A 26,581-nucleotide genomic window follows, 5' to 3' on the forward strand; every position below is an offset into this window, starting at 1 on the left:
ATTATCCTAAAAATCATGGGAACCACTGGAACTAATCCTGTATGTGTGGGTGCAAATGGTAGGTCGTTTTCTATACTCAGAACTTGTGGTAAAGGAGTATCTTCAGCAAAGTAAACACATTTATCATAGCAGCATGTCTTAGAGTCAACAATGTTATTGCAGTGGATATTGTATCTTTCTCAGGGTAGCTCAGTTGGCCTTGAAAAATGTCACTATCCTCTCAGATAGTAGGGAAGTTAAGAACAACAAACAAACAAACAAAACCCCCTAATCCTTTAAAAAGAAATTCTTCATAATAGTGTGTATTCGTGTATATCTATTATGAACAAATCTATCAAAAGAGGCCATACTTAAGGAAAACTCACAGAATTCCAAACACTAAGGAGAACTAATGAGAACTGATCAAAGGAAAAGGTTTCCACCAATTAACCCATGGGAAAATAGAATTGCTATTTTTCTCCAATCATCAGGGGAAGACTTCCCGTAGAGAAATCTCCCCAAGAAGGCTTTAGAAAAAGCATTCAGTCTTTTCTGGTGTGCTGAAGGGACTCAATCCGCATAAATGCATGAAAGGGAAGGGACCTCGTTGTCTCTGCCAAAGGTAAGAGGAGAGTGTATGGGGGTCTAAGATGCAGGTTTGCCCTGTGTTAATGAGAAAGTAAATTGTCTGCTGGGCAGAAGGAAAGGACACTTAGCTTGTGCTCCTTCTGTTGTTTTAAATCCCAATATTTGGGGACATATTTGAGATTGCATGAATGGCTGAATGGAATTAGGTTCACAGAGGAGGAAATATAAGAATAAAAATCAGTGATGATATTATGTTTTGTCTGGGGTGTGATAGGTTGAATAATTAAGACTTTCCCCCTAATAATAATAATAATAATCTCCTCTGGTTTCACACCTTCAGAGCTTCTCTAAATTAACTGATGCAGGAGGACATCATTTTACACACAGGCTTCTGTTCCCAATGAAATGAATATAAACCAAAGAGAACATGAATCAAGAGAGGTTATTTATATCAGCAGCCTATCACTGAGAATCAAGTCCTAGATTATTGATGCAAATAGAACAGTCTCTACCCCTAGACCAATTTTTTATGCATGTCTTCCTTTTTCCAGTAGGATTGGGTCAGCTCATTTCTGTTCTCCCAGCTGCCAACAGATCAACTCTATATTAAGTTCTGTAGAGTACAACATTGATTTTGCTAAAACATAGGTACCTAGATTCTATTAAAATGATTAACACCAGTCATTTAGAAGAAATAAAGAGAGCTGAACAGAACCATGAGACAATACCTGTGACTTCTTCAGAGGTCCAAAATGTCTCAGTTCTAAGGAATTACTAGTTGTCATCTTTTCACTGATTTGCAAATGGAGATAGTATAAATCTTCTTTGACCCTTTCCTTAACCTCTTCATGTGTATGTGTCAGGGCTCAGCAGAGCTAAGAGAGAGTTGAACTGCCAGGTGTCAGAACAGTAGATCAAAACAACCATTTTAAAGCAACAGTTATCCCAAATGAAAGTAACAGTGAAACTTTATATCACTTACTATGACAGCATGATGAGAAAAAGTAGTGACTCCTCACCCTGACCCTAAGCCCCACCATTTCATATCCCCATGAAACTGAGAACCAATCAAGGGCCAGGTGGATCAGCACAGACTTGGAAGTCCTTTCACTGTTGAAGGAGCTCTGAACAGAAGGTCCCAACAGTTTTATGGACCTTGGAGTGAACTAAGTCAGGATGGGGAAGAGTGTCTTCAAGGTTTTTTCTTTCTCCTCCCGTATGAAGGCTTCAGCAGAGGTGCCTAAGGAGGACCTAGGCCCAAGGAGTGAAGATGCTGGGGTGAATATAAACCTGCAAAGAACATGGCTTGCCAGAGGAGTCTGAGTCTTTGACTGCAACTCCCTTCAGAAACTGCAATGCATTGGTTGTACACCATATTTGGAGTGGAGAGGACAGCTTTTCCCTGGGAAGACTGCCTAGGAAAGACTTTGTAATTGCCTGTGGTTAGACCTGAAAAAAAATCACACAGGTTTTTCACCAGGAATCAGGTTCATCAGTGTGTATGTATTTTTTAGGTGGAGGGTAAAGTAGAAGGGATCTTCTTTTCCCTATTATTTTATTCCTATCATGAAAACTCTTAAATCCACTTCCTTTATTCAAAACTATTACACAATTGAAATTTCTTTCAGTCAAGTGTCAACCATAATTCTTTCCTTTCTGATTCTTTCCCTTTGTGTGTTGGGCCAGTCTAATATTTCTGTGAATTTGAAGTCAACCCTGTGTCTTACCTTTTTCTTGGGTTTCTCCAAGTCCCTCCCTTCACTTTTTCTAAGCTCTGCAGGGTCCATAAGACCAAGAATGGCAAGTCTATTTTGATGGGCTTCTAAGGTTTGCATGTCTCTCCTTTTCTAGTTGGTGTTGGATTTTGCAAGAGTGATAAGTCAAAATTACTACTGATAATTCCGCTAAGGATGTGGATCATTACAACATTTCATTTACCTGGAGTTGAGATTTTCTTAGGCACAAAATACTCTCTTCCTAGACATTGTGCTTGGAAGTTTGAGCAAAGACTTGTTAATTAAGCTACCAACAAAAAATATCCTATAACCTGGGAAGTTACTGTCTGAGTCAATATTGAAATATCTTTAAATTGGAATTACAGATAATATTTGACATCTTTTCAAATCCTAACATATTTGGTCATTATCTAATATGAGTCTTTTGTCATTTGTCCAGAATTCTCATCCCAACATAGCTCTGTTCTTACCATCCCAATTTGTATCATTCCTTCCTATTCTTTCCTATGAATGTCCAACAGCCTTTACCCTTGGCAAATAATCTTCTCTGTGTCTACACTATTTACCTCCTTCCTTAACTGAAGTATATTCTCTTCTAAAAACAACACCCTGTTCAGATGAAAGTTGTGTATTCTTCCACTTTCCATGTTTCTCTAGGCTAAGAAAATGCCAGAGAAAATGTTTTATTAGTATTCTATATTTCTTTACATTCCTGCTACTTAAAGATCATTTCTTTGGTATCTAGTTTGATACCTTCAGACTTAGTTGGATCATTATAAGACATTAAAGTCCACAGGAATGACTCACCTAACAATTTGTCTCATAAATTTGTACTAAATGACCTTGAATTCATTTCTTTGATTTCTCCTATGTCTAGGATTTTAGACACACAGTAAATATTCCAGGTATTTTAAACTCTAATATATTGCTCTTTAAAAATATGGTCTTTTCAGAGTTCTTGCTGTGGCACAGTGGGTTAATGATCCATCACTGTCTTTGTGGTGGTGCAGGTTTGATCCCTGGCCCGGGAACATCTATATGCTGTCAGTGAAGCTGAAAAAAGAAAAAAGAATATGATCTTTTCCTTTTAGCTTATTAATTAGATTTCTTTCTGTTACAATTACTCTTTAACCTCATTGAACTATTCAGTCTCTAGACTATTTTCACACAATTATCAATGCCTTATTGTCTTGACACTCTTATCCATCCATCTGAAACCCCCATATCCATAAAGCTAAATACCTATGTCATTATCTTTGGATTTTCTTTTGTACAGAAGTCTACCTTACTCTAACTAATGCATTGAGTAAATGCCATCATTTAATATTTTAGACATTATAGCTAGATTCCTGACTACTAATGAAGGGAGAAACAAAACTTGATCTCCAACCTAGGTAGACCATGAATATATCACAGAAAACACTGAATGTGTTAGTTTTGCACATTTTTTTCCCTTGAGGAATTTCAGCCATTTTTCCAAAATCTCCTATCCTTAGAATTCTTATTCTCAGGAAATTACCTCATTTATCACTCAACTGAGAAACTTGAATAGGGAGACTTCGGTATTCATTAAAAACCTCTGCTTGGTGTTCACATCTCTAATTGATTCACCCTTTAGGAGCCTAAGTAAAAAGGGCTTCAAGAGCCAGATTCCAAAGGGAGAGCTCATAGTTCATGTACCGTGCCTTCTTCATACTTACAAAATCTTCTACTGCTCAGTTTCTCACAGGTCCTTTCTTTCTGTGATGGCCAATTTCTGCAAGCTTTATTTTTTCTACTGCTGGGCATAGTTTCCCACCAAGGTATCACCTTGACATGTGTGCCTTAGGGCCTTATCCTCTTCTCTAACCATTCTCAAGGCCGCTCCATTGTCTGATAAAGAAACAGAATATTGGCAAGTGAGGATGTTCCAGAAAATGCAAAATCAAATTTTACAATAATTAGAGAAAAAAGAAGTAAAAGTTTTGATATTCTAGTCTATAGTCAAGAGTCATTAGAGGGGGTTCCCGTCGTGGCTCAGTGGTTAACGAATCCGACTAGGAACCATGAGGTTGCGGGTTCGGACCCTGCCCTTACTCAGTGGGTTGACATCTGGCGTTGCCCTGAGCTGTGGTGTGGGTTTCAGACGTGGCTCGGATCCTGCGTTGCTGTGGCTCTGGCATAGGCCGGTGGCTGCAGCTCCGATTAGACCCCTGGCCTGGGAGACTCCATATGCCACGGGAGCGGCCCAAGAAATAGAAAAAAGACAAAAAAAAAAAAAAAAGAGTCATTAGAGAATTTATCTGGTATGTGATTGAAAATGATTTGGGGAATTCTTATAAAATGTTTTTTTATTAGTACCCCTAATATTGTATTAGTACCGCTACATTATTTCAGTTACTACAGTTTATAAACATGGCATTATTAATATCTTATTTGCTTTCTATTTGTCTCCTTCATTAGAATATAAGCTTCATGGAAGTAGAGACTATTTTTTTCACTGCTGAATTCAACAAATCTTCAATTGTGCTTAGTAGGCACATAATAGGTACTAAATGAATATTTGTTTAATGAGTCCAAGAATGATAGAGGTAAGTCATCTATCTAAAGCATTTCTTCTTCTGATTCTTATATAAGCCAAAAGGACTGATTCTTCGTATTTCATCTGGGGAATGGACTCTGTCTTTCTACACATAGCAATTAAGGCTGCTCAGACCATGGTGACAAGTAACCAAACTTTTACGGTGACAGAATTTCTCTTCTCTGGATTTCCCCAAATTGAAGATGGTAGCCTCCTCTTCTTTATTCCTTTGTTCATCATCTACATCTTCATTGTTACGGGGAATCTCATTGTATTTTTTGCAGTCAGGATAGATATTCGTCTTCATAATCCCATGTATAATTTCATCAGCATTTTCTCACTTCTGGAGATCTGGTACACCACAGCCACCATCCCTAAAATGCTCTCCAATCTCATCAGTAAGAAGAGGACCATTTCCATTATTGGTTGCCTCTTGCAGATGTACTTCTTTCATTCACTGGGAAATTCGGAGGGAATTTTATTGACTGCTATGGCCATTGACAGGTATGTTGCCATCTGTAACCCTCTCCGCTACCCGACCATTATGACTCCCCAGCTGTGTGCTCAGCTCTCTGCAGGCTCCTGCATCTTTGGCTTTCTTGTGTTGCTACCAGAAATTGCATGGATTTCCACACTGCCATTCTGTGGGCCCAATCAAATCCATCAGCTCTTCTGCGACTTTGAACCTGTGCTACGCTTGGCTTGTACAGACACATCCATGATTCTGGTTGAGGATGTGATCCATGCTATTGCCATCATCTTCTCTGTCTTGATTATTGCCGTCTCATATATCAGAATCATCACTGTGATCCTGAAGATTCCCTCTGTTGAAGGTCGCCAGAAGGCCTTTTCTACCTGTGCATCTCATCTTGGTGTCTTTCTGATGTTCTATGGCAGCGTATCCCTCATGTACCTGCGTTTCTCTGCCACTTTCCCACCAATTTTGGACACAATTATTGCACTGATGTTTGCAGTTCTTGCTCCCTTTTTCAACCCTATCATCTATAGCTTGAGAAATAAGGATATGAAGATTGCAATTAAGAAGCTTCTCTGCCTTCAGAAAATGTTTGATGCATCTGCAAGTTAATGTCAGATCATAGGCATCTCTCACTTTGGATGTTACCCAAACATAGTAGATAATAAAATTAACATGTAATTCATTTATTATACTGATATTTTCTGTTTACTTATCCCAATTCTTCTTTCCATGTAAAATTATCCCATTTATGGATTCAATTAAGATATTAAGAACTATCTGTTTAGGAGTTCCCGTGGTGGCGCAGTGGTTAACGAATCCGACTAGGAACCATGAGGTTGCGGGTTCGGTCCCTGCCCTTGCTCAGTGGGTTAACGATCCAGCGTTGCCCTGAGCTGTGGTGTAGGTTGCAGACGCGGCTCGGATCCCGCGTTGCTGTGGCTCTGGCGTAAGCCGGCAGCTACAGCTCCGATTGGACCCCTAGCCTGGGAACCTCCATATGCCGTGGGAGCGGCCCAAGAAATAGCAAAAAAAAGACAAAAAGAAAAAAAAAAAGAACTATCTGTTTAGACTTTCACAGATCGATAAATAATAGAAATATTATATTTAAGCCATTAAAATATATTTGAGTATTCATTTTATTGTTATTCATTTCCTTTAGTATTTATTTTATTGTTCATAAACATGAATTTTATTGCTAATATATTTTTAAAATTATATTATTATTACATAAGAATTAGTAACAACTGCAGATGATAAAATATGTGGTGAGAAATATAAGATCTGCAGAAGAGGTTTAGGTTCATATTTCACTGGTACCACACACTAACTTGAACAAATTAATTAATCTCTCTGCATTTTAGTTTCATCAGCTATGAAATAGATGTAAAAGTAATATGTATGAAAAGTAGAACCTCATATAATTATTATAAAAATTAAGTGAATTGCTCTATGCAAGTATGCTCAAAATAGAGCAAGTGCAAACATAAGGGTTAGCTATTATTATTTGTCATTAATTACTTTCATGTATTATGGATGTTTTAAAGAATGTTATAGTAAAGAGTTATATATTAAAAATAAAATCTCATGCTTAGGAATATTTATCTATGATTATTATTCATAGTGTTTTTGTTCCTATTATTTTCCTGTGGCTAAGTGGAATTAAATGTTCATTTTACTTTGGCTGTTTTGGTTAAATTCATCCAATTTGATTGAAGTAAACTATTTTATTGAAAGAAGTTTCAAACACACTCTGAAGTGATAGGTAAATGGATAGGTCTAGTTAGATAGACAATGGATATAGGTAGATATACATATAGACTTTTTGAGCTAATTCTCTTGATTTCACTTTTGTTCCTTTTTAAATATGTTCATGCATTGCCCAAGGAATTCATGATGGCTGTTTTTTTTTTTTTTTTAACCTTGAATTGCCATATATCACTTTGCTTTTAAGAAAAAATAAATAATAATGTATTTGATTGGGTCTAAAGCATCAGGTGAGTCTGTCTACTGGATATTCCAGAAATGATCAAAGATGTGTATTTAAAAACTAGCAACAATATCAGAGCATACAAAAATCAAAATAAAATAAAAAAATATTATAAGTACTGGGGAAAAGAGAATACTCTCAATTGACATTGAAACTTGAGTTGTTTCCCCAGTATGAGTGCATTTGAGGTCCAACTGAAGATAAAATATATCTACCAGATATTGGACAAGGAAATATGATAAAAGAACCTAGGGATTAAATGAATGTAATTCTACATGTAAGCCATGAAAAAAAAATCAAATCTTGGAAAAGCAGATGCTGAGAAACCATGATCCACTTGGGAACTTTGGACAGAGGAAATAGAATCAAATTGAATAACAGTGGAGCTGTCCCTCGAGGAGTGTTCAGAGATGTGTACAAAAAAATAAAGCTGAAATACACAAGTTAGAACTGTTATGAAATACCCAGGTAATCTCGGGTTTCTAAAACAAAACCAGAAAAGCACAACTTCTTGGCACAACAGCAATTATCTATAACTGATATTAGACTTCATGGCAGATGCTTCCATATTTGCTATGAGCAATTAGACTGACATTTTTCTCCAGTTAGTTTTTGTATCCATATATGTAGTCATACACACAGACACACACAAACACACACAGACAGTCTTTTTATTTATTTATTTATTTATTGCTTTTTAGGGCTACACCTGTGGCATATGGAGGTTCCCAGGCTACAGATCTAATTGGAGCGACAGCTGCCTTCCTACACCACAGCCACAGCAATGCCAGATCCAAGCTGCATCTGTGACCTACACTACAGCTCATGGCAATGCCAGATCCACAACCCACTGAGCAAGGCCCGGGATCAAATTCACAACCTCATGTTTCCTTGTTGGATTCATTTTTGCTCTGCCACAACGGGAACTCCCCAGACAGTATTTTTAAAATCACTTTAGTCTCCTCTTACACTGCGTGTTTCAAGACTATTAACTGTGTTTAATGAATACCCAATAAGTACTTGAAATACTAAGTTAAAGAGTGATTGAGAAAGAGACAGAGAGATCTAAGGATTGGAATCAAATGCTCTTTCATGAAACAGACTCTAATTTTAAAAATAATTCAAATAATTCAAATTGAAATGTTCAATGAGATTTGTGAAGATAGTATCTACTATTATAGACACTGGAAAATAAAAAAAACAAAGTAAAATAGAATTAAATATAGAAGAAGAGATTGAGTACTGCAAAAAATGAAAATAATGACTTAGAGAAAAACTGAAGGAAATATCCCAGAAAAAAAGGAGCCAAATGAATAGCCAAAGATTAAATGCAAAGAAAGAATATATAGGAAATAAAGTCACTTATTTTACAAGCCGTATTTGTGATTATAGAAAGATCAGAGACAAAGCTGAAGAAATATAATAATCAAAATTAATGGAAATTATTCCTGAGGTAAATACTTGGATCATCAGATCAAAAGAAACTGTTTCATACAAGCCCTAAAACTGTAAAATTCTTAGAAGAAAACGGAGGAAAATCTTCCTGCCATTGGTTTTTGCAATGACTTAATGGATGTGACACAGGTAAAAGCACAGGCAACAAAAGTAAAAAATAGACAAGTGAAAAAAACAGACAAATGGGACTACATCAAACTAAAATCTACACAGCAAGGGAAACAAGCAACAGAAGGAAAAAGCAATATACAGAATGGGAGAAATATTTGCAAACTGTATATCTGATAAGGAGATAATTTCTAAAATATAGAAGGAAATCCTACAACTCAAAAGCCAGACAACTCCTCAAATAACTCAATTAAAAATTAGGCAAAGGAGGAGTTCCCATTGTGGCTCAGTGGGTTAAGAACTGACATAGTGTCTGTGAGGATGCAGGCTCAATCCCTGGCCTCACTCAGTGGGTTAAGGATATGGCATTTCTGTAAGTGCCAGCATAAGTCACAGAAGTGGCTGGGATATGGCAGCCCATAAAAAGGAAAAAAATAATAATGGGCAAAAGACTTCAAAGACATTTATTCAAATATGACATATACTTGGCCAACACATATATACAAAAAGATGTTCAACATTATTAATCATCAGGGAAATGCAAATCAATACTACAATAAGGAGTTCCCTTCATGGCTCAGTGGTTAACAAACCCAACTAGGATCCATGAGGATGGGGATTTGATCCCTGGCCTCACTCAGTGGGTTAAGGATCCAGTGTTGCCTTGAGCTATGGTATAGGTCTCAGACACAGCTTGGATCCTGCATTGCTGTGGCTGTGGCATAGGCTGACAGCTGTAGCTTGGACTCAACCTCCAGCCTGGGAACTTCTGTATGCTGCAGGGGCAGCCCTAAAAAAAAAAAAAAAAAAGAAAAATTACAATAAGATATCTCCTCACTCTAGATAAGATGACAGCAAACAACCGAAGATATTATACGCTGGTGAGGTTGCAGAGAAACTGGAAGCTTTTGTGGCGATGTAAAATGGTTCAGCAGTTATGGAAGACTGTATGGCGATTCCACAAAAAATTAACAATGGAAGTATCATATGATCCAGGATTCCCACTTCAGGGTATATATTTGAAAAAATTGAAGTCAGGATCTCAAAGAGATAGCTGCACTTCCATGTTCATTGCAGCAGTATTCAAAATAACCAACATGCAGAAAAAACCCAAGTGTCCATTGTGAGATAAATTGATTTCAAGAATGTGGTATATGCACACAATGGAGTATTCATCAGGCTTTAAAAAGAAGGAAATACTGCCATTTGCAATAACACAGTTAAATCTGATGGACATTGTGCTGAAGGTAACAAGTCAGTCGCAGGACAAACACTGCATGATTCCACTTATATGAAGTATCTAAAATAGTCAAAATCATGGAAGTGGAGAATACAATTACAGTTGCCACGAGCTGAGGGGTGAGGGAAATGGGAAGTTGTTCATTAAGTATAAAGTTTCTGTCATGACAGATGAATAAATTCTAGAGGTCTGCTATATAACATATTACCTATAGTTAAGAATATGGGAGTTCCCATCATGGCTCAGTGGTTAACGAACACAACTAGTAAGCATGAGGTTACGGGTTCGATCCCTGGCCTCACTCAGTGGGTTAAGGATCCAGTGCTGCTGTGAGTTGTGGTGTAGGTCACAGAGACGGCTTGGATCTGGCGTTGCTGTGGCTGTGGCTGTGGCTGGCAGCAACAGCTCCGATTTGACCCCTAGCCTGGGAACTTCCATATGCCACAGGTGTGGCCCTTAAAAGACAAAAGACAAAAAAAAAAAAAAAAAAAAAAAAAAGAAGAAGAATATGGCTTTGGGCACTTCAAAATTTGCTGAGTGTAGATCACTGTGTTAAGTGTTAAACACACACACACAGATGATAAAACCAAACAAACCACGACCAAAGGGGGTACAAGGAAATTCTGGAAGGTATTGGATGAGTCTATTACCTTTATTTTGATGTTGTCATGGGTGTTTGAAGTATATTCAAACTCATCAAACTGTATACATTATATCTGTGTGGTTCTTTGTATACAAATTGTATCTCAACAAAACTGTTAAAAAGACTATCATGCTATGTTAAATTATTAAAAATGTAATTATGAGAGTTGAAAATTTTAAATTTTAAGAAAAAATATGTATGAAATTAGACAAGGAAATTAAGCCCCCAGGTCATTAAAAGATCTGAAAGTATGTTTTGCCATCCCCAAATCTGATATTTATTTCTGAAATGTGATATCACGGAATCATCTTGGAAGATTACATGATGAAATCAGTTAGCTTTGCAAAAAAATAAGAATTTAAGAGTTTTTAACATAGCAGTAGATTGAACACATGCAGGACAGAATAATCCAGTGAAAAAGCTGAGATGTTGATTGTCAATGGAGAGGTCAACCAGACCATTGGGAAATGTTTAGAGTAGGAAAGACTCACATGCATTTGTAGGTAGCATGAGAAAAAAAATAGCAATGTGCCCTCACCTCAATATTGGCCCAAAATTCCAAAGACATGATTATTATAAATTAGTCTTATTTTCTACTATATATTTATTCAACATGTTTTCCTGGTGTCAGTATATTTCATTCAAGCCTTTTACATCTCTATGCTCATTTCAGAAGAATAGGACCATGACAAAACTGTTCTTTAGATGGTGCCCTAGTAGCACAGCCAAGGCAATGACCATAGTGCTGAAGAAAGTACCATATGATGGTCAGAAAGATGAGTGCAATCAGGAAAAAAAAAAAAGAAAAAAAAAAAAAAGCAAACGACTGACAATTTTGATCTAGAAATCTAATGAGAAGAAAGAACAGTGAGAAGCTTTCTGCTAATTAACCCCATGAGGGAAAGTGATGCTCTTCTCTGTGTGTAGGAGAGAAATCTCCTATGGAACCCACTTCCCCTTTCTGTTATTCCCTGGGGTATCTGTGAAGATAACTACAAGTCTGCTTTTCCAGAGTCTTAAGGGATATCAAGGATGCAGAGACCTGGACAGACAGAAGAGTGCCTGTGGTCTTTGGCAGAGGTAAGTGCAGAAGATTTAGGCTTGGCAAGAAGGAGTTCACTCACCATGCACAGGAATAATAATCTCATAACATGAAGACTTCATTCTGAAGAAATGTAGAGGCTTTGAATGTGGGTGAGAGGCCAAGGAAAGTTTAGAAGGAAACGACCTGCTGTGGTACTGAGTAGAGATGTGTATGGAACAGGATACTCCATTTAACATAGTATGGTGTCATGTTTTGCAAAGTTATTTTTTCCAGACTTGATTAGTACTCTCATCAAAATGGAATACTTTGCCTTCCAAATCATCCTCAGCTTTCTTTGTTGGATTATCTATGACCATCTTGTGGGTTTAAATATAATTACACCCAGTGGCCGGGTTCCAAGTTAATTTCTTTGACACCAACAATATTTTACATGCTAATTCTGTTCTAGTTGCTGTGAGAGTTAAAAACTAAATCTATACTGCTCTAAAGGAGGAGCTCATCCTAGAGAAGATAAAACAAGTTGATGATTATTATGCAACATGACAGATATAGTACAGAAACTCCAGTGTAAAGGTGCCCAATATTTTGAAGTGTTTACCATGTTTCTGATATTCTCTAATAATTTAAAATGTATTTACACATATTGGCAGATGCAGCCAAGTGTCTGTAGGTTGGAATATGTGACATGAGATATAAGTGCATGGATTTAAATTCTGACTTTGTTCTTTAACAGCCGAGAAAATATTTAACTGGTCTATGCCAAAGTTTTCTCATCTGTAAATGGGGTTAATTATCTTATCTCATTAGAGGATTAAATAGGAAATAAATACTTGTGCTGGCCACAGTCAGTGATTTAATATTATGTAATATACTATACTATTTTCTATGTATGAAATATTCATAATACTACATAATACAGTACTCTTGAATTTATAAAATGAATTATGCTACACTATCATTGTTATTACAAAATGTCTAACCATTCTCAGAACCATCTGAGCTAGTTTCCATTAATAGTTAGCAGACAGTGTTGCTTAACATGGTCAGAAGAGTGGAATGGTAGGGGAGGAAGCACAGAGCCAAGTGCAAAAGGAGAATGAGAGGTATGGTGGACTGGATTTTATTACACTTTCAAGAAGCTTGCTGGTAGGCCATGTTTGAGTCCTTTGTAGATATGTATTTAATCTTACAGTATCCCTATGAACAGATACAATTCTAAATATCATTTTGCAAATGAGTACTTGAGAATGAAAGATTAATTTGCCAAAAGGCACATAGGTAGGAATAGGCTTAATGGGAATTTCAGTGTAGTCTCCAGGTGTACATTCTAATGTCCTAGAATAGAGATCTCCAAAGAGGAATGTGCGAGATGCTCCAATTGGGTGGGAAAAGAAAATAATAGAACATCTATTGCATTTACTTTTTTTAATGCTCCTTACTTTTAAAATGTATTGTTGTATAATAGAAAAATATTTTGAATTATTATTTCATAGTGTAGTTTATGTGCCTAATTTTAAATGCAAATCCTGGAGTTCCCTGCTGACCTCAAAGTTAATAATTTGGCATTGTCACTATGGTGGCTCGGGTTCAATCCCAGACCTGGGAACTTCCTCAGGCCACCGACATGGTGAAACAAACAAATTAAATGCAAATACTTACATTAGAAGTTAGGCTGAAAATACTCTTAACTATTTATTTATTTTTTTTTTACCATTGAAAACATTCAGAGACGTCTATTTCTGCAATTTTGATGCTGGGGGAGTAAGTGAGAAAATACAGAATACTGGTCAATTTTTACAATAGTATGGAATTAGGTGGGAAACATAAAACTTTCAAGTTACTCCTTATTAATTCTAGTTATTTAGCTAGCAGCTTCTCTCTTCACTTCCTTGTGAGCTGGTGTGTGCCTTCCTCTACTCACAGGTAGTTCTGCTGGGGATATGGAGAGCAGAAACCTATCAGCAGTGACTGAATTCATCTTCATTGGCTTTCCCCTGACCCAGGATGGTAGTCTCCTGTACTTCTTTCCTTTGCTTTTCATCTATACATTTATTGTCATTGGGAATCTATTGATCTTCTTTGCTGTAAGGCTGGACACCCGTCTCCACAATCCCATGTATAATTTCATCAGTATCTTTTCCTTTTTGGAGATCTGGTACACCACAGCCACCATTCCCAAGATGCTCTCCAATCTCATCAGTGAAAAGAAGACCATCTCTATTACTGGCTGCCTCTTGCAGATGTATTTCTTCCATTCGCTTGGGAATTCTGAGGGGATCTTGCTAATCACCATGGCCGTTGACAGGTATGTTGCGATCTGCAACCCTCTTCGCTATCAAATGATCATGACCCCCCGTCTATGTGCTCAGCTCTCTGCAGGCTCCTGCATCTTTGGCTTCCTCATCCTGCTTCCTGAGATCGTGATGATTTCCACACTGCCTTTCTGTGGTCCCAACCAAATCCATCAAATCTTTTGTGACTTGGTCCCAGTGCTGAGTCTGGCCTGCACAGATACATCCATGATTCTGATCGAGGATGTGATCCACGCTGTGGCCATTATCCTTACTGTCCTAATCATTGCCCTGTCCTATATTAGAATCGTCACTGTGATCTTTAGGATTCCTTCTGCTGAGGGTCGGAAGAAGGCTTTTTCTACCTGTGTAGGCCACTTCACAGTTTTTCTGATATTTTTTGGCAGCGTGTCCCTCATGTACTTGCGTTTCAATGCCACTTACCCACCAGTTTTGGACACAGCCATTGCACTGATGTTTACTGTCCTTGCCCCATTCTTCAATCCCATCATCTATAGTCTGAGAAACAAGGACATGAAGAATGCAATTAGAAAACTCTTCTGTTTTCAAAAAGTGTTGAACACATCTGGAGTTTAATTCTGAGCCGTAGATCCCCTTTCACTGTTTTGATGTTTCACTAAAAGATTAAAACATGAAATTACTCCACACCTAGTTCTTTGTCACACTGAGCTTTCTGTCTGTCATCCTGATTATTTTCCTGTTATTAGGAAAATGTGTTTATACACTGTGTCATCAAGAACATTATTATGGGGGTTAAAGTTTTCTTTTCTCTTCTGAAAAGTTGTAAGTAAAGGAAAAAATTCTCACCATTTAAGAGGGTTAGCATTGCACTTCAGAAGCTGGCTATGTGCTTCAAAGTATTATGTTTTTACTCAGGTAATAGATCTTGGGAATATTTTCTATTTAATTATGGATCATAGATAACCTGATTAGGTTTGCCCAGAAAACATATAATAAAGAGCAAGAGTCATACTTATGGAAGTAAATTATACTTATAATTACAATTATATAATTAACTCTTCATTATAATAATAAGCATATATATTTAGTAAGACTAAAGTATCAATATTGCCAGACATTTTCATAAGAAAACTAGAATGTAGAATACTATTTACAAATATGCACAGATATGAATTTTATTTACTGCTTGCCTTTCCAGGGCTAAACATTCTTTTTTTTTGTTTGTTTTTTGGTATGGCCACACTTGTGGCATATAGAAGTTCCCAGGCTGGAGACTGAACCTGTGCCTCTGAAGCAAACTGAGCTGCTGCAGATTGCAGACCAAGGCGTGGCAAAAAAAAAAAAAAAAAAAAAAAAAAAAATCAGTACAGGCAAGAGAAGGGTCTATTTGGGAAACATTTAGAAGTAATCTTTTTTTGATAAAATTGTTGGAAATTCCAAACAGAATAACATAGGTTGGGATAATGGTTAATCAATGATCAATGGGTATCTGGACTGTTTCTGTTCAGCAAGGGGCTAGTTTAGATGTCTGTTTCCTAGCCTTCCTTTGGTGGATGGCATGCTAAGTAAAATTGGGACATCTTAGCTTCAAGTCTGAATTTAGGATTCCATAAAAAACTGAGGACAAAGTACACATTAGTGATTGCCTGTAATAGATTTCTGCTACACCTGTATCTGCCATAAGAATAGAATTTTTTGTCCTAACAAAGAAACTGTTAAAATTAAAAGGCCGATGATAAATGCATCTAAGGGTGGAGAGGAGGCCTTTTTAATACAATAACAAATTTCAGTTCTATGTGGAATTTGCAACTGTATCCAGTGATTTTGAACATGAACCAGATTAATCATAAATAAAAAACAGATAAGCAAACAAAAATATGTCAATGAAACCTCCACTTGGCCAAGGGTCGCATTTCACAGCTGTATGGTAGCCTCCCCCAGGATATATGCATTCTTGTTCCACTGGCAACCAGAATTCAAAGCTGTTATGTTAGCATTGTTTCCAGCAGTCATATGTTGGAAAAGAAAATGGACCACAGGCACAGAAGAATCCACTGAGAGACCTTAGATTATATGTAATAAATAAAGCTATCCTACCCCACTGAAAAATTTGCTATTATCAATTGTTTTACAACTATTCAAAGTAAAGGAAAACAAATCAAATATTTAAATATAGTTTGTCAAATCTAAGTGTGTTGATTTCTACAAGTGTCACAAAGGATTTGATATAGTACAACAGTTTCTACTTTTATTGTGGTGCATTTTTAAAAAAGAAGCAGGAAGAAACTTTCTCTTGCTTCTTAAAGCAATGTATTTACTGGAATTAGAGAACAAACAGGCTGTGTAAGTATATCCTTCCACACCGCTGTCAGGGATGCCTGTCTGCCAACCATTTACTTGAGTTAAACTGTGACAGCTCTCTTCAGGATTCAAGCCCACAGTTAAAGCTAGTCTCTAGGTTAACAATAGGGGGCACTCTCACCATTTACGCTTCATATCTCTACATTTCCTGGATAAGGACAAATACAGACAAACTAATTAAGCATTCCTTTTTCTAAAAGAAAATTGTCACTCTCCTTTCTTGTTAATTTATGCTTCTCTCATAGAAATGATTATTTCTAAAAATAGTGAGCAAATGAGCCACAGCTTATGTCTTAAAAAATAAACGTGCTAAATGTTGCTGATCCTAAAAACAGATAATTACCACAGGATAAAAATAGATAATCTAGATTAAATTGCATATTCGAAGAAATATGTAAGATGTTTCTTAGCATTAAATTTCTGCTATAGTAATACATCCAAGAAAAACATTAAGGAATAAAACTTCCCTGATTTTCAATGGTTAAAAAATATTGTGAACTTATTGTACACAAGAGTAGTTAATATAAAATTGGCTTGCAAAGTATTCCAATTTATCAAATACCATTATTAGATGGAGATGAGGTGAGAAGCTCTCTTGTCCATCTTCCTAACATTGCAAACCCTTGAGCTATGCTCACTAAACCACCATTTGTGAATGTGCCAAGGATGTGGCACCACTGATACGGTACTCTATCAAAAACTTCTAAGATATTTTCCATAATAAAGATAAATAGGCAAAAAAGTAATGTACATGTTGCTGCATTTTACAATGTTTACAACACGCTGTAAACTACCTTAGCTTGAGCCAACAATATTCTCAGTTATACAAAATATTTTTTCAATGCTAAGGATGTGTAATTAAAAAAAATACTGAAGTTAAGGCATCAAATTTAACTTTATCATTTTCTGTTTAAAATATATTTTCAGGAGTTCCCGTCGTGGCGCAGTGGTTAACGAATCTGACTAGGAACCATGAGGTTGCGGGTTCGGTCCCTGCCCTTGCTCAGTGGGTTAACGATCCGTCGTTGCCATGAGCTGTGGTGTAGGTTGCAGACGCGGCTCAGATCTGGCGTTGCTGTGGCTCTGGTGTAGGCCGGTGGCTACAGCTCCAATTAGACCCCTAGCCTGGGAACTTCTATATGCCATGGGAGCGGCCCAAAGAAATAGCAAAAAGACAAAATAAATAAATAAAAATAAAATAAAATATATTTTCAAAACTCAGAATTCAGAAATCTGGTACTTTCAGAAATTCCTTTGCTGAATTTCTCATATTTGTTTAAAAAATGCTGCTATTTATTATGAGTTTTTAAAAATTATTCATCGTAATGCAAATAACTAAAGCAGAGAAAACGTGATGTGGATAAGAGATTGGAAACCGAACTCATTTAGCTTGTACATTTAAAAAAATACAATACAACTGTCTGTTAAAGGTCCCTTGGGAAAAACTTCTTATGCGGTCTTATTCAGCAACAAACTGATGTGTACCAAAGGGCCAGGCCACATGATAACATGAGAACCATGAAGATGTGGAAACTGGGACCACCAGGAAGTTGTCTTAGACTCACAGACATGGAGAAAAGACTTGTGGTTGCCAAAGGGGAGGGGAGAGAGATGGACTGGGAGTTTGAGTTAATGAAAACTATTACATTTAGAATGGATAAACAACCAAGTCCTATAGAACAGCACAAGGAACTATATCCAATCTCTTGGGATAGACCATGATGGAAAATCGTATATATATATCACTTTGCTGTGTAGCAGAAATGGACACAATATTTTAAATCAACTATACTTTAATTAAAAAAAAAGCCCAGGAGGTTGTCTTTTCTGTACACACCTAAAATAACTACATGAACTAAAGGTGTTCTCTGGAAGGCAGTTATCCATGTAAAATCTGGCTTTATATTCAAGCCATAGAAGGGCCTAGGGACTAATAGACTTACACATAGAGCATTCATGACATTTTACCTCTTGTTCTTCTTTGTTTCCCCCATTATGTTAGCAATGCACTTGGCTGAAGTTTCGCTATATCCATGGTTGTTTTCGTGGACATTTTTCCTTTTCATACTAGAAAGTGCTGTTTTGAATTCTATAGGGTTCTGAGGTCACACTGCATTGATTTTCTGTCTTAAAACTTTTTTTGTTTTGTTTTGTCTTTTTGTCTTTTTCTAGGGCTGCACCAGCGGCATATGGAGGTTCCCAGGCTAGGGGTTGAATCGGAGATGTAGCCACCGGCCTACACCAAAGCCACAGCAACGCCAGATCCGAGACGCGTCTGTGACCTACACCACAGCTCATGGCAACGCCGGATCCTTAACCCACTGAGCAAGGCCAGGAATCGAACCCACAACCTCATGGTTCCTAGTCAGATTCGTTAGCCACTGAGCCATGATGGGAACTCCAAAACTTTTTTTTGAGCAAAGAAAGGTTTCTTGCAGGGTCACGCAAGGAGAACTAGGTGGCTCATGACCCCCAAACCAAACTCCCGTCTTAAAGCTTTTAAATTCTATACTATAGAAGTGTAAAAAATGCTGTCTTCAATACACAACAATGTTACACTGCAGGATTCAATTAAAGAGACATCTTATAATGTATTGAATTCAATTTCCACCATTTTTTCCTCTCTGCTGAGCTAATGTGGTTTTATACCAAGCTGAATGCATTGCAACACACTGATACTTCCGTCCACATTCCAGCCTTGGAGTCTTATGTGAACCTATTTCATGGATGCATAACAAGAATGTAATTAGTGGTCAAATCAACCATTCATCTGCCCATCTGATGTCTTCCATTTGGCAGCCTTCTCCACCAGAAAGATGTTTTTTTGATGAGTCAAATCCTGCAGCATAAATCTGTAAGGTAAAGGGAACATTCTATTCACCTATGATTCTATAGGCAAATATTGATATAGTGATTTGCATGCATTGAGTGCGTATCAGAATTACTTTGACTTCCAGGAAATATGTCAGTTTAAAAAAAAATAATGGGACTTCTGGTCAGCTGACAAATCTGAAACATCACTATTGCTGTCACGAGCATATTTAGTTATCACCATCTGAACCCTAGATAAGGTGTATGCTGTGCTACACTGGTCTTTGCTGCTTGTTGCCTTTGCTGCCTGAGGAGAACAGGCATTAAGCACAGTTATGCTTCTCCTCATTTGCCTTAGATCTTAGAACAAAGCAAATCTACTTTCCTCCTTCCTTTATCACCACTTGGGAAACACACATTATACTCTGAGACAATGAGTTCACCGTATTTTATTGGTTCTTTGGACAGATGATTTTTTTGATCAGAAGAAACCATGATCTTGACTCTTTTTCAAATCTTTGTTCACTGGTCATGAGCCCTAGAACACTTACATTTTTTCATCTACTAGTTTATTATAAAAGATACAACCTACAAATCACCAAATGGAAAATATGCATGGAGCAAGTGTGGCGATAGGGTGGGTCATGGGTCCTCCCTGCCCTCTCTGAGTGCAATTCTCTCTTAGCTAGTCCCTCTGTGTTCACCAACCAAGAAGATGCACGTTTTTCAAAAGATACTTAAACCAAAAGGAGAAACCCCAGGGAATTTATTTGCAAAATACAATACATTTCTAACAAAAAAATTTCGTAAAACATGATCCACTCTGTATAACATAAAACTACTCTGAAGTTGACCACAAAATACTACGATCAGCAACTCTGTTTCTTAACTAATTGGAAGAAAATGGTGACCAATAAATGTTTAATATCTATATTCTGTTTGCTTATTCTGAAGGCATACTTGCCCCAATCCCACTCTCTAGTACTATGTGCCATTTAGGAGTGAGTGAGTGTGTGTGTGTGTGTGTGTGTGTGTATGTGTGTGTGTGAAGTCTACATTGCTCTACATTGGAATCTGAATTTTCAGGCATATGCTGCAGCAGTTGGATAAAGGTTACTGTACATTGAAGATGAGCATACTCTGCTAGTAATAGCAAATAGTCATAAGTTGCCTTAAGAATTACAAAAATATTTTTAAATATTATAAATTTAAATCTATAAAGAAATTATAGAGGACTTTAATGTATGAAATGTACTGGTTTGTAATGTAATATTAGTGATAAATAAAAATAATTAGAAAATATGAAAATTCAATAGAAGAAATAAAGATTTGAATGCTGGAAAGCTAATCTAGAGTTTTGACTTGAGAAAATATCATAAATTCAAAGGAAAAAAGATATTGTCCTATAGAATAGTTTACATGGAAACTAAATCCTAAAAATGCAATGTTAATGAAATTTAAATTCTAGAAATAAGAGAATGGTAGCCTGAGGAAATTTAAACATTTAAACATTTTTACAACAGTTAGAAGAAATTACCTTAAACAAAACTTAAAAAAAAAATCAATCTGTTTCTAACTAAAATGGAATACATTGCATTATCTATGTTTCAAAAGCCATAGACTTAAGATTTATGAGAAAAAATGTTGCTCTGGCTGTGGTGTAAGCTGGCAGCTGCAGCTCTGATTTGACCCCAGCCTGGCACCATATGCCATAGGTGCAGCCCTAAAAAGAAAAACAGGGAAAAAAAAGATAAGAAAACCAAAACAAAACAAGTTTCTATTGTGATTCAGTGGGTTAAGAGCCCAACTTATATCCACAAGGATGCAGGTTCAATCCCTGGCCTCTCTCAGAAGTTTAAAGATCCAGCATTGTCATGAGCTGTGGTGTAAGTCACAGAAGAAGCTCAGATCTGGTGTTGCCGTGGCTATGGTGTAGGTTAGCAGCTGCAGCTCCAAGTCAACCCCTAGCTTAGGAACTTCCATATGCAGCAGGTGTGGTCCTAAAAAAGAAGAAAAAAAAAAAAGAAAAAAAACAGGTTAACAAATTGGAAATAAGTGATAAACTACATACTTGATTTGTGTAGAGGTTAGACAGGTATGTTCACAATGTAAAAATTTATTGAAATGTATATTTATAGTTTGTGAACTTTTTGTACATAAAGTACATATCATTAAAATATTTTTTTCTGAAAAAAAATTTATTTCCTTTACGGAGGGGATAAATTTTAGTCAGCCAACTCTCGCTATATTTTTCTTTATTATTTTATATCTTTATCTTGATTTAGAAATATCTTCATATATATTTTGTTTAATTACTATCTGTTTGACAATATTTTTTAGGTAATTTTTGGATATAGTACAAAGTAATGATTTAACATTATTTTGTTTTTGATGGATATACTTATGCCCAGATAATATTAAAAAATCATCCTCTCCAGTGATAAAATACCACTTTTTCCCTACAAGAAATACGGCATTTTTCCCCCATTAGCCTCTGGGTTAGCTATATAATCCTCTAACTTGTTGGCTTATGTATGTCCTTACACAATATTGATGGGTTATTGAAGCTTTATGGTAATTTGAATATCCAGCAGTTAAATATTTCCCCAAGTAGCCTTCATTTCTCACATTTTCATGGTTATTTTCAGATATTTGCTTTCCCACATGAAATTTAAATTATTTTTATTGTTACTCATCTTACCACAAACAAAGTTTGCTTTTGAATGGCAAATATGTATTTTGTTACATTGGAATGAATACTGTCTTATGGTAATAATCTTCTCACACATATAAGAATTACATTTTGACAGCAAATTGATATGCATTTATTTATGTTCATAAATTCATAACATTTCTAGAGCTATTTCTTCATGGTAGCTAGGGGAGAAGAAATTATAGGAATTTCAAAAAGAACGAATGGAAGGAAGTGGTATACTAGAAGCACATGCAATTCTTTAATATATTTGTGGTGAAAAATGGGAACTATAAAGAGTTCAGCAGAATCAATAGAAACAATTGGAAGGAAGCCTTTGTGCATGCTGTTGGAGAAAATGACTTGGCATTCTTCCATCTTCTTTAGTATGGCTCACTTCCAAATTACATGTTTTCACAGAAATGGTCTATTTTATTCTATTCTATTCATTAATCAATTCACAATAATTGACATGCCAGTAAATCTCCTTCAATATTGTCCTGTTTCTTGAGTGTTTGTAAGGATGGGATCCTATCAAGGCCCTTCTTTCTATGGTAGATTTCCAATTTCACATCTAAATGGAGACTGGTTTGTTAAAGGGTAATGATGACAAGAAATGGGGTAATGATGGCCTCCAGAATATGTACGCTTCCTGGGAGCACTGATTGCCCTTTGATCTGGATATCTGATGAGAAAAAATTGCAGCTGGCTCTGATAATTGACTCCATGGGGCAGGGGAAAATGCTTGCCTTCTGTTTATTCCCAAGGGATGAAGCCTCAGTGGAGTTCATTTCCCCTTTAGTATTTTTCTAAAGGTGGCTATTATAACCCTACCAGGGAAGCTGAAAGAACACTTAAGAATGCAGAGACCCAGAGAAAAGGAAGACCCCTCCTATACCTGGCAGAGGTGAGTGGAAGTCCCTAAGGTCTAGGGAGAAAGAAGTCATTTCCTATTTCCTCTAAAGAGTCAATTAGTGAAGCTTTGGGAAGGCTTGAATTTTGACATTGGACTACAGTTTATGAGAAAGCTCTGTCTTTGAAACACTGGGCTCTGCATATTTATGATCAGAAGTAACATCCAGTTATTCAGATTTTACAACTGTCTGAGATATAAATGCTTACAAATTTCCTTCTCATGGATTTTTCTTGATTTAATTATATTTATAAATCTTATCCAAACTTATTCATTGAAAAATAAGTTACTTCCAGGTGCTTAGTACATGCTAGGGGTTGTGAATGACAGGCAGTTGATCCTGCCCTAAGAGAAGCTCATAATTTAGGGAAGTTAAACAAATAACAAGCTACAATAAGATACAGTGGAGGATTATGGTAGAAGTTCTCTGTAGGAAACATGGGTGAAAATACACCAGGGTGTGTGTGTGTGTGTGAATGTAGGGAAGGCGATGACAGCACAGCAATAGTTGTAGGGCTTCTGCTAGGAGGCAACATCCGAACTGAAACTTGAGGAAAGCCTAGGAGGTATTCTTTTTAATTTTTTTTTTTCCTGCACCTGTGGCATATGGAGGTTCCTGGGATAGAGGTCAAATCAGAGCTATAGCCACAAACTTAGGCCACAGCCACAGCCACACCAGATCCGAGCTACATCTGTGACCTACACCACAGCCCATGGCAATGCCAGATTCTTAACCCACTGAATGAGGCCAGGGATCGAACCTTCATCCTCATGGATACTACTCAGATTCGTTTCTGCTGAGCCATGATGGAATTATTCGATTGAAGAAGAGTGAGTGAGAGGGCCTTCTAAGAAGAGAGTTAACATTCAGAAGAGCTGTAAACCAGGAGAAATCATGGTGAACTCTGAAAACCTCCATAGTGCAACATGAGAGAGTGGCAGCAGGGGAATACTGAATACGTGGATCTAAAGTTCAGGAAGCATACCTGTGCTGAAGATGGACATTTGAAAGAACCAAAAACTATGGGGCATATGTGGTCATCAACCATATGGAAGGACATGATTTTAGGGACCATGGCAGGAAGTTGGAGTACATAGACATTTATAGAATGGGTCAAGAAAATGAATTTATAATGCATAAAACAGTGTTATAAAAAAGTACCTGAGAAGAAGTTTCCATTAGGAAGAAGGCAAACCTGGAGAGGGTGGTTTCACAAGTGCCAAAGGAGTAGTGATCAGTAGTTTATGATGCCAAAGGTCAATCTTAATGTAATAACTGAAACTTTTTCATTTTGCCATTACTATGTCACTGACATAGGACAGAATGGCTGCCATACAGTAGCAGAGAAAGAAGTCGCATAGCAAGTGATTGAGGAGTGAGAAAGATCTAAATGAGATATTGTCAATATTATTCTTCCAGAAAGCAGTTCAAGGTAGGAAATGATAAGAGATATTGAGCAATATTAATGCTAGAGACTGATACGTTAATTCCTTTAATATTCATAACTCTTCACTAATGTTTTTCAACTGCAGATGAATATACTGAGGCTCAGAAAGAGTATGTAACTTGCCTATTTACCCTACTAATAAGTGGCAGAATGAGAATTCAGGCTCAGAATGTTGGATTTGAATCCATGCTACTAATCATCATGCTAATAAAGAGATTAGAGATTTAGGCACGTTATACCATTATTTTGAATATGGGAAATGTCAAAACACAAAAACACCAGGTAACCAAAATACCACTTACATCTACACTGCCTTGATTTCCTTCCCTGGTAGTTGAGTGTACCCTCTTCTTCAGTCACAGGTAGCTCTTCTGGGGATATGGAGAGTGGAAATCTATCAGCAGTAACTGAGTTTGTCTTCACTGGGTTCCCCCAACTCCAGGATGGTGGCCTTCTATACTTTTTTCCTTTACTTTTCATCTACACTTTTATTGTAATTGGGAACCTAATGATCTTCTTTGCTGTAAGGCTGGATCCTCGTCTTCACAATCCCATGTACAATTTCATCAGTATCTTCTCATTTCTGGAGATGTGGTACACCACAGCCACCATTCCTAAGATGCTTTCCAATCTGATCCGCAGTCCAAAGACCATCTCTTTCATTGGCTGCCTCTTGCAGATGTACTTCTTCCATTCACTTGGAAACACTGAAGGGACCTTGCTGACTGTCATGGCCATAGACAGGTATGTTGCCATCTGCAACCCACTCCACTACCCAACCATCATGACCCCCCGACTATGTGCTCAGCTCTCTGCTGGCTCCTGTATCTTTGGTTTCCTCATCCTTCTACCTGAGATTGTGTGGATTTCTACCCTGCCTTTCTGTGGTCCCAACCAAATCCATCAGATCTTTTGTGATTTCACTCCGTTGTTAAATTTAGCCTGCACAGATGCCTCTGTGATCTTGGTGCAAGATGTGATCCATGCTCTTGCTATTCTAATAACAGGTCTGATTATTTCTCTCTCTTACATCAGAATTATCATTGTTATCCTGGGCATCCCTTCAGTTGAGGGTCGTAGAAAGGCCTTTTCCACCTGTGCTGCGCACATCGCTGTCTTCCTGCTGTTTTTTGGCAGCGTGGCCCTCATGTATCTTAGATTCTCTGCTACTTATACAACATTCTGGGACACTGTCATTGCTCTAACATTCTCTGTACTTGCTCCCTTTTTCAATCCCATTATATATAGCCTGAGAAATAAGGATATGAAAGATGCTATTAAGAAGCTCTTTTGCTCCCAAAAGGTGTTTAATAAATCTGGTATGTAATTTAGGTGGCAGTACTCTATGTAAATGGAACTTCACAAAATATCGAGTTCAAAGAGACCAGAATGTCAAAGAATTACATATTTAGTCCACATTTCTTCCCAGTGAGCTGGTGAATTGACTGGTAAAGAAAGTCCCCTGAGGACTTACAGTGATGACCATAAAAATAATTCTACTCCTTATCCAGGGTCAGTGTAATTACTTTTCTGTCTCTATAGTTTTGTTTATTTGATTTTAATTTACTCTGTTACTTCAAAATGATTATTTGCATAAATGTTAATAATACTAATGGGTATTACCTTTATCTATTAAGTAATACCTTCCTTTGATATTTAATCAGCCTTTATAATACTCTTTGTGTCCTGATAAAGCCCATGTAGTTGAGTGAAAGTACACACTAACTCACTCTGCTACTATGGTGATTTCCCTAAGCCTTTTCAGTAAGTTTCTGGACATTAAGAAGATGCAAGAATTCCTGGCATCCAGGCCTTAAACCCTATTCCCCACTGTGGTTTCTTTTCCAGTCAGCCTTGCCAACATTTAAAAATACACATACTGGAGTTCCTATTGTGGCTTAGTGGGTTATAAGCCCAACTAGTATCCATGAGGATGCAGGTTCCATCCGTGTCCTCACTTAGTGGATTAAGGATCTGGCATTGCCGTGAGCTGTGGTGTAGTTTTCAGATGTGGCTTGTATCCCAGGCTGGCAGCGGCAGCTCCAATTCGACCCTTAGGCTGGGAACTTCCATATGCTGTAGGAGCGGCCCTAAAAAGCAAACAACAAAAATAAAAAAAAATTTAAAAAAATAAACATGTACTGGTGGGATCTGCATGTAATGCTGTCATGTGCTGTCATGAGCAGGGACATCGTGGACTGTATTTGGTATTTTGTTAAGAACTGTACAGTGTAATTAAGATCAGATTTCTACCCATGGAACCT

The 26,581-nt window shown here is 37.1% G+C and overlaps 3 protein-coding genes and 1 pseudogene across 3 annotated transcripts; 3 read left to right on the plus strand and 1 right to left on the minus strand.

The window, feature by feature from the left end:
• The first annotated feature begins 4,704 nt into the window (after positions 1 to 4,704).
• Positions 4,705 to 5,950, plus strand: LOC100522736 (olfactory receptor 6K3-like). The gene has a single exon (XM_021090787.2). The coding sequence runs from the start codon at positions 4,955 to 4,957 to the stop codon at positions 5,948 to 5,950; it is 996 nt and encodes a 331-aa protein (XP_020946446.1). The 5' UTR covers positions 4,705 to 4,954.
• Positions 5,951 to 13,724: 7,774 nt separating this feature from the next.
• Positions 13,725 to 14,751, plus strand: LOC100522928 (olfactory receptor 6K3). Its single transcript, XM_005663227.4, is given in 2 exon segments — positions 13,725 to 14,683; positions 14,686 to 14,751. Coding segments are annotated over 2 exon segments (990 nt in total). The 5' UTR covers positions 13,725 to 13,759.
• Positions 14,752 to 18,893: 4,142 nt separating this feature from the next.
• Positions 18,894 to 19,759, minus strand: LOC100523120 (E3 ubiquitin-protein ligase pellino homolog 1 pseudogene; annotated as a pseudogene).
• Positions 19,760 to 24,681: 4,922 nt separating this feature from the next.
• On the plus strand, positions 24,682 to 25,644 carry LOC100523309 (olfactory receptor 6K3-like). The gene has a single exon (XM_013996902.3). It carries the CDS (start codon positions 24,697 to 24,699, stop codon positions 25,642 to 25,644), a length of 948 nt encoding a protein of 315 aa, XP_013852356.1. The 5' UTR covers positions 24,682 to 24,696.
• The last annotated feature ends 937 nt before the right edge of the window (positions 25,645 to 26,581 follow it).

This window comes from Sus scrofa, chromosome 4 (genome assembly GCF_054392235.1).
Source record: "Sus scrofa isolate SSC_HxYL_T2T_F1_AM1 chromosome 4, Sscrofa_HxYL_maternal_Yorkshire_Landrace_v2.0, whole genome shotgun sequence".
Taxonomy (NCBI): domain Eukaryota; kingdom Metazoa; phylum Chordata; class Mammalia; order Artiodactyla; family Suidae; genus Sus; species Sus scrofa.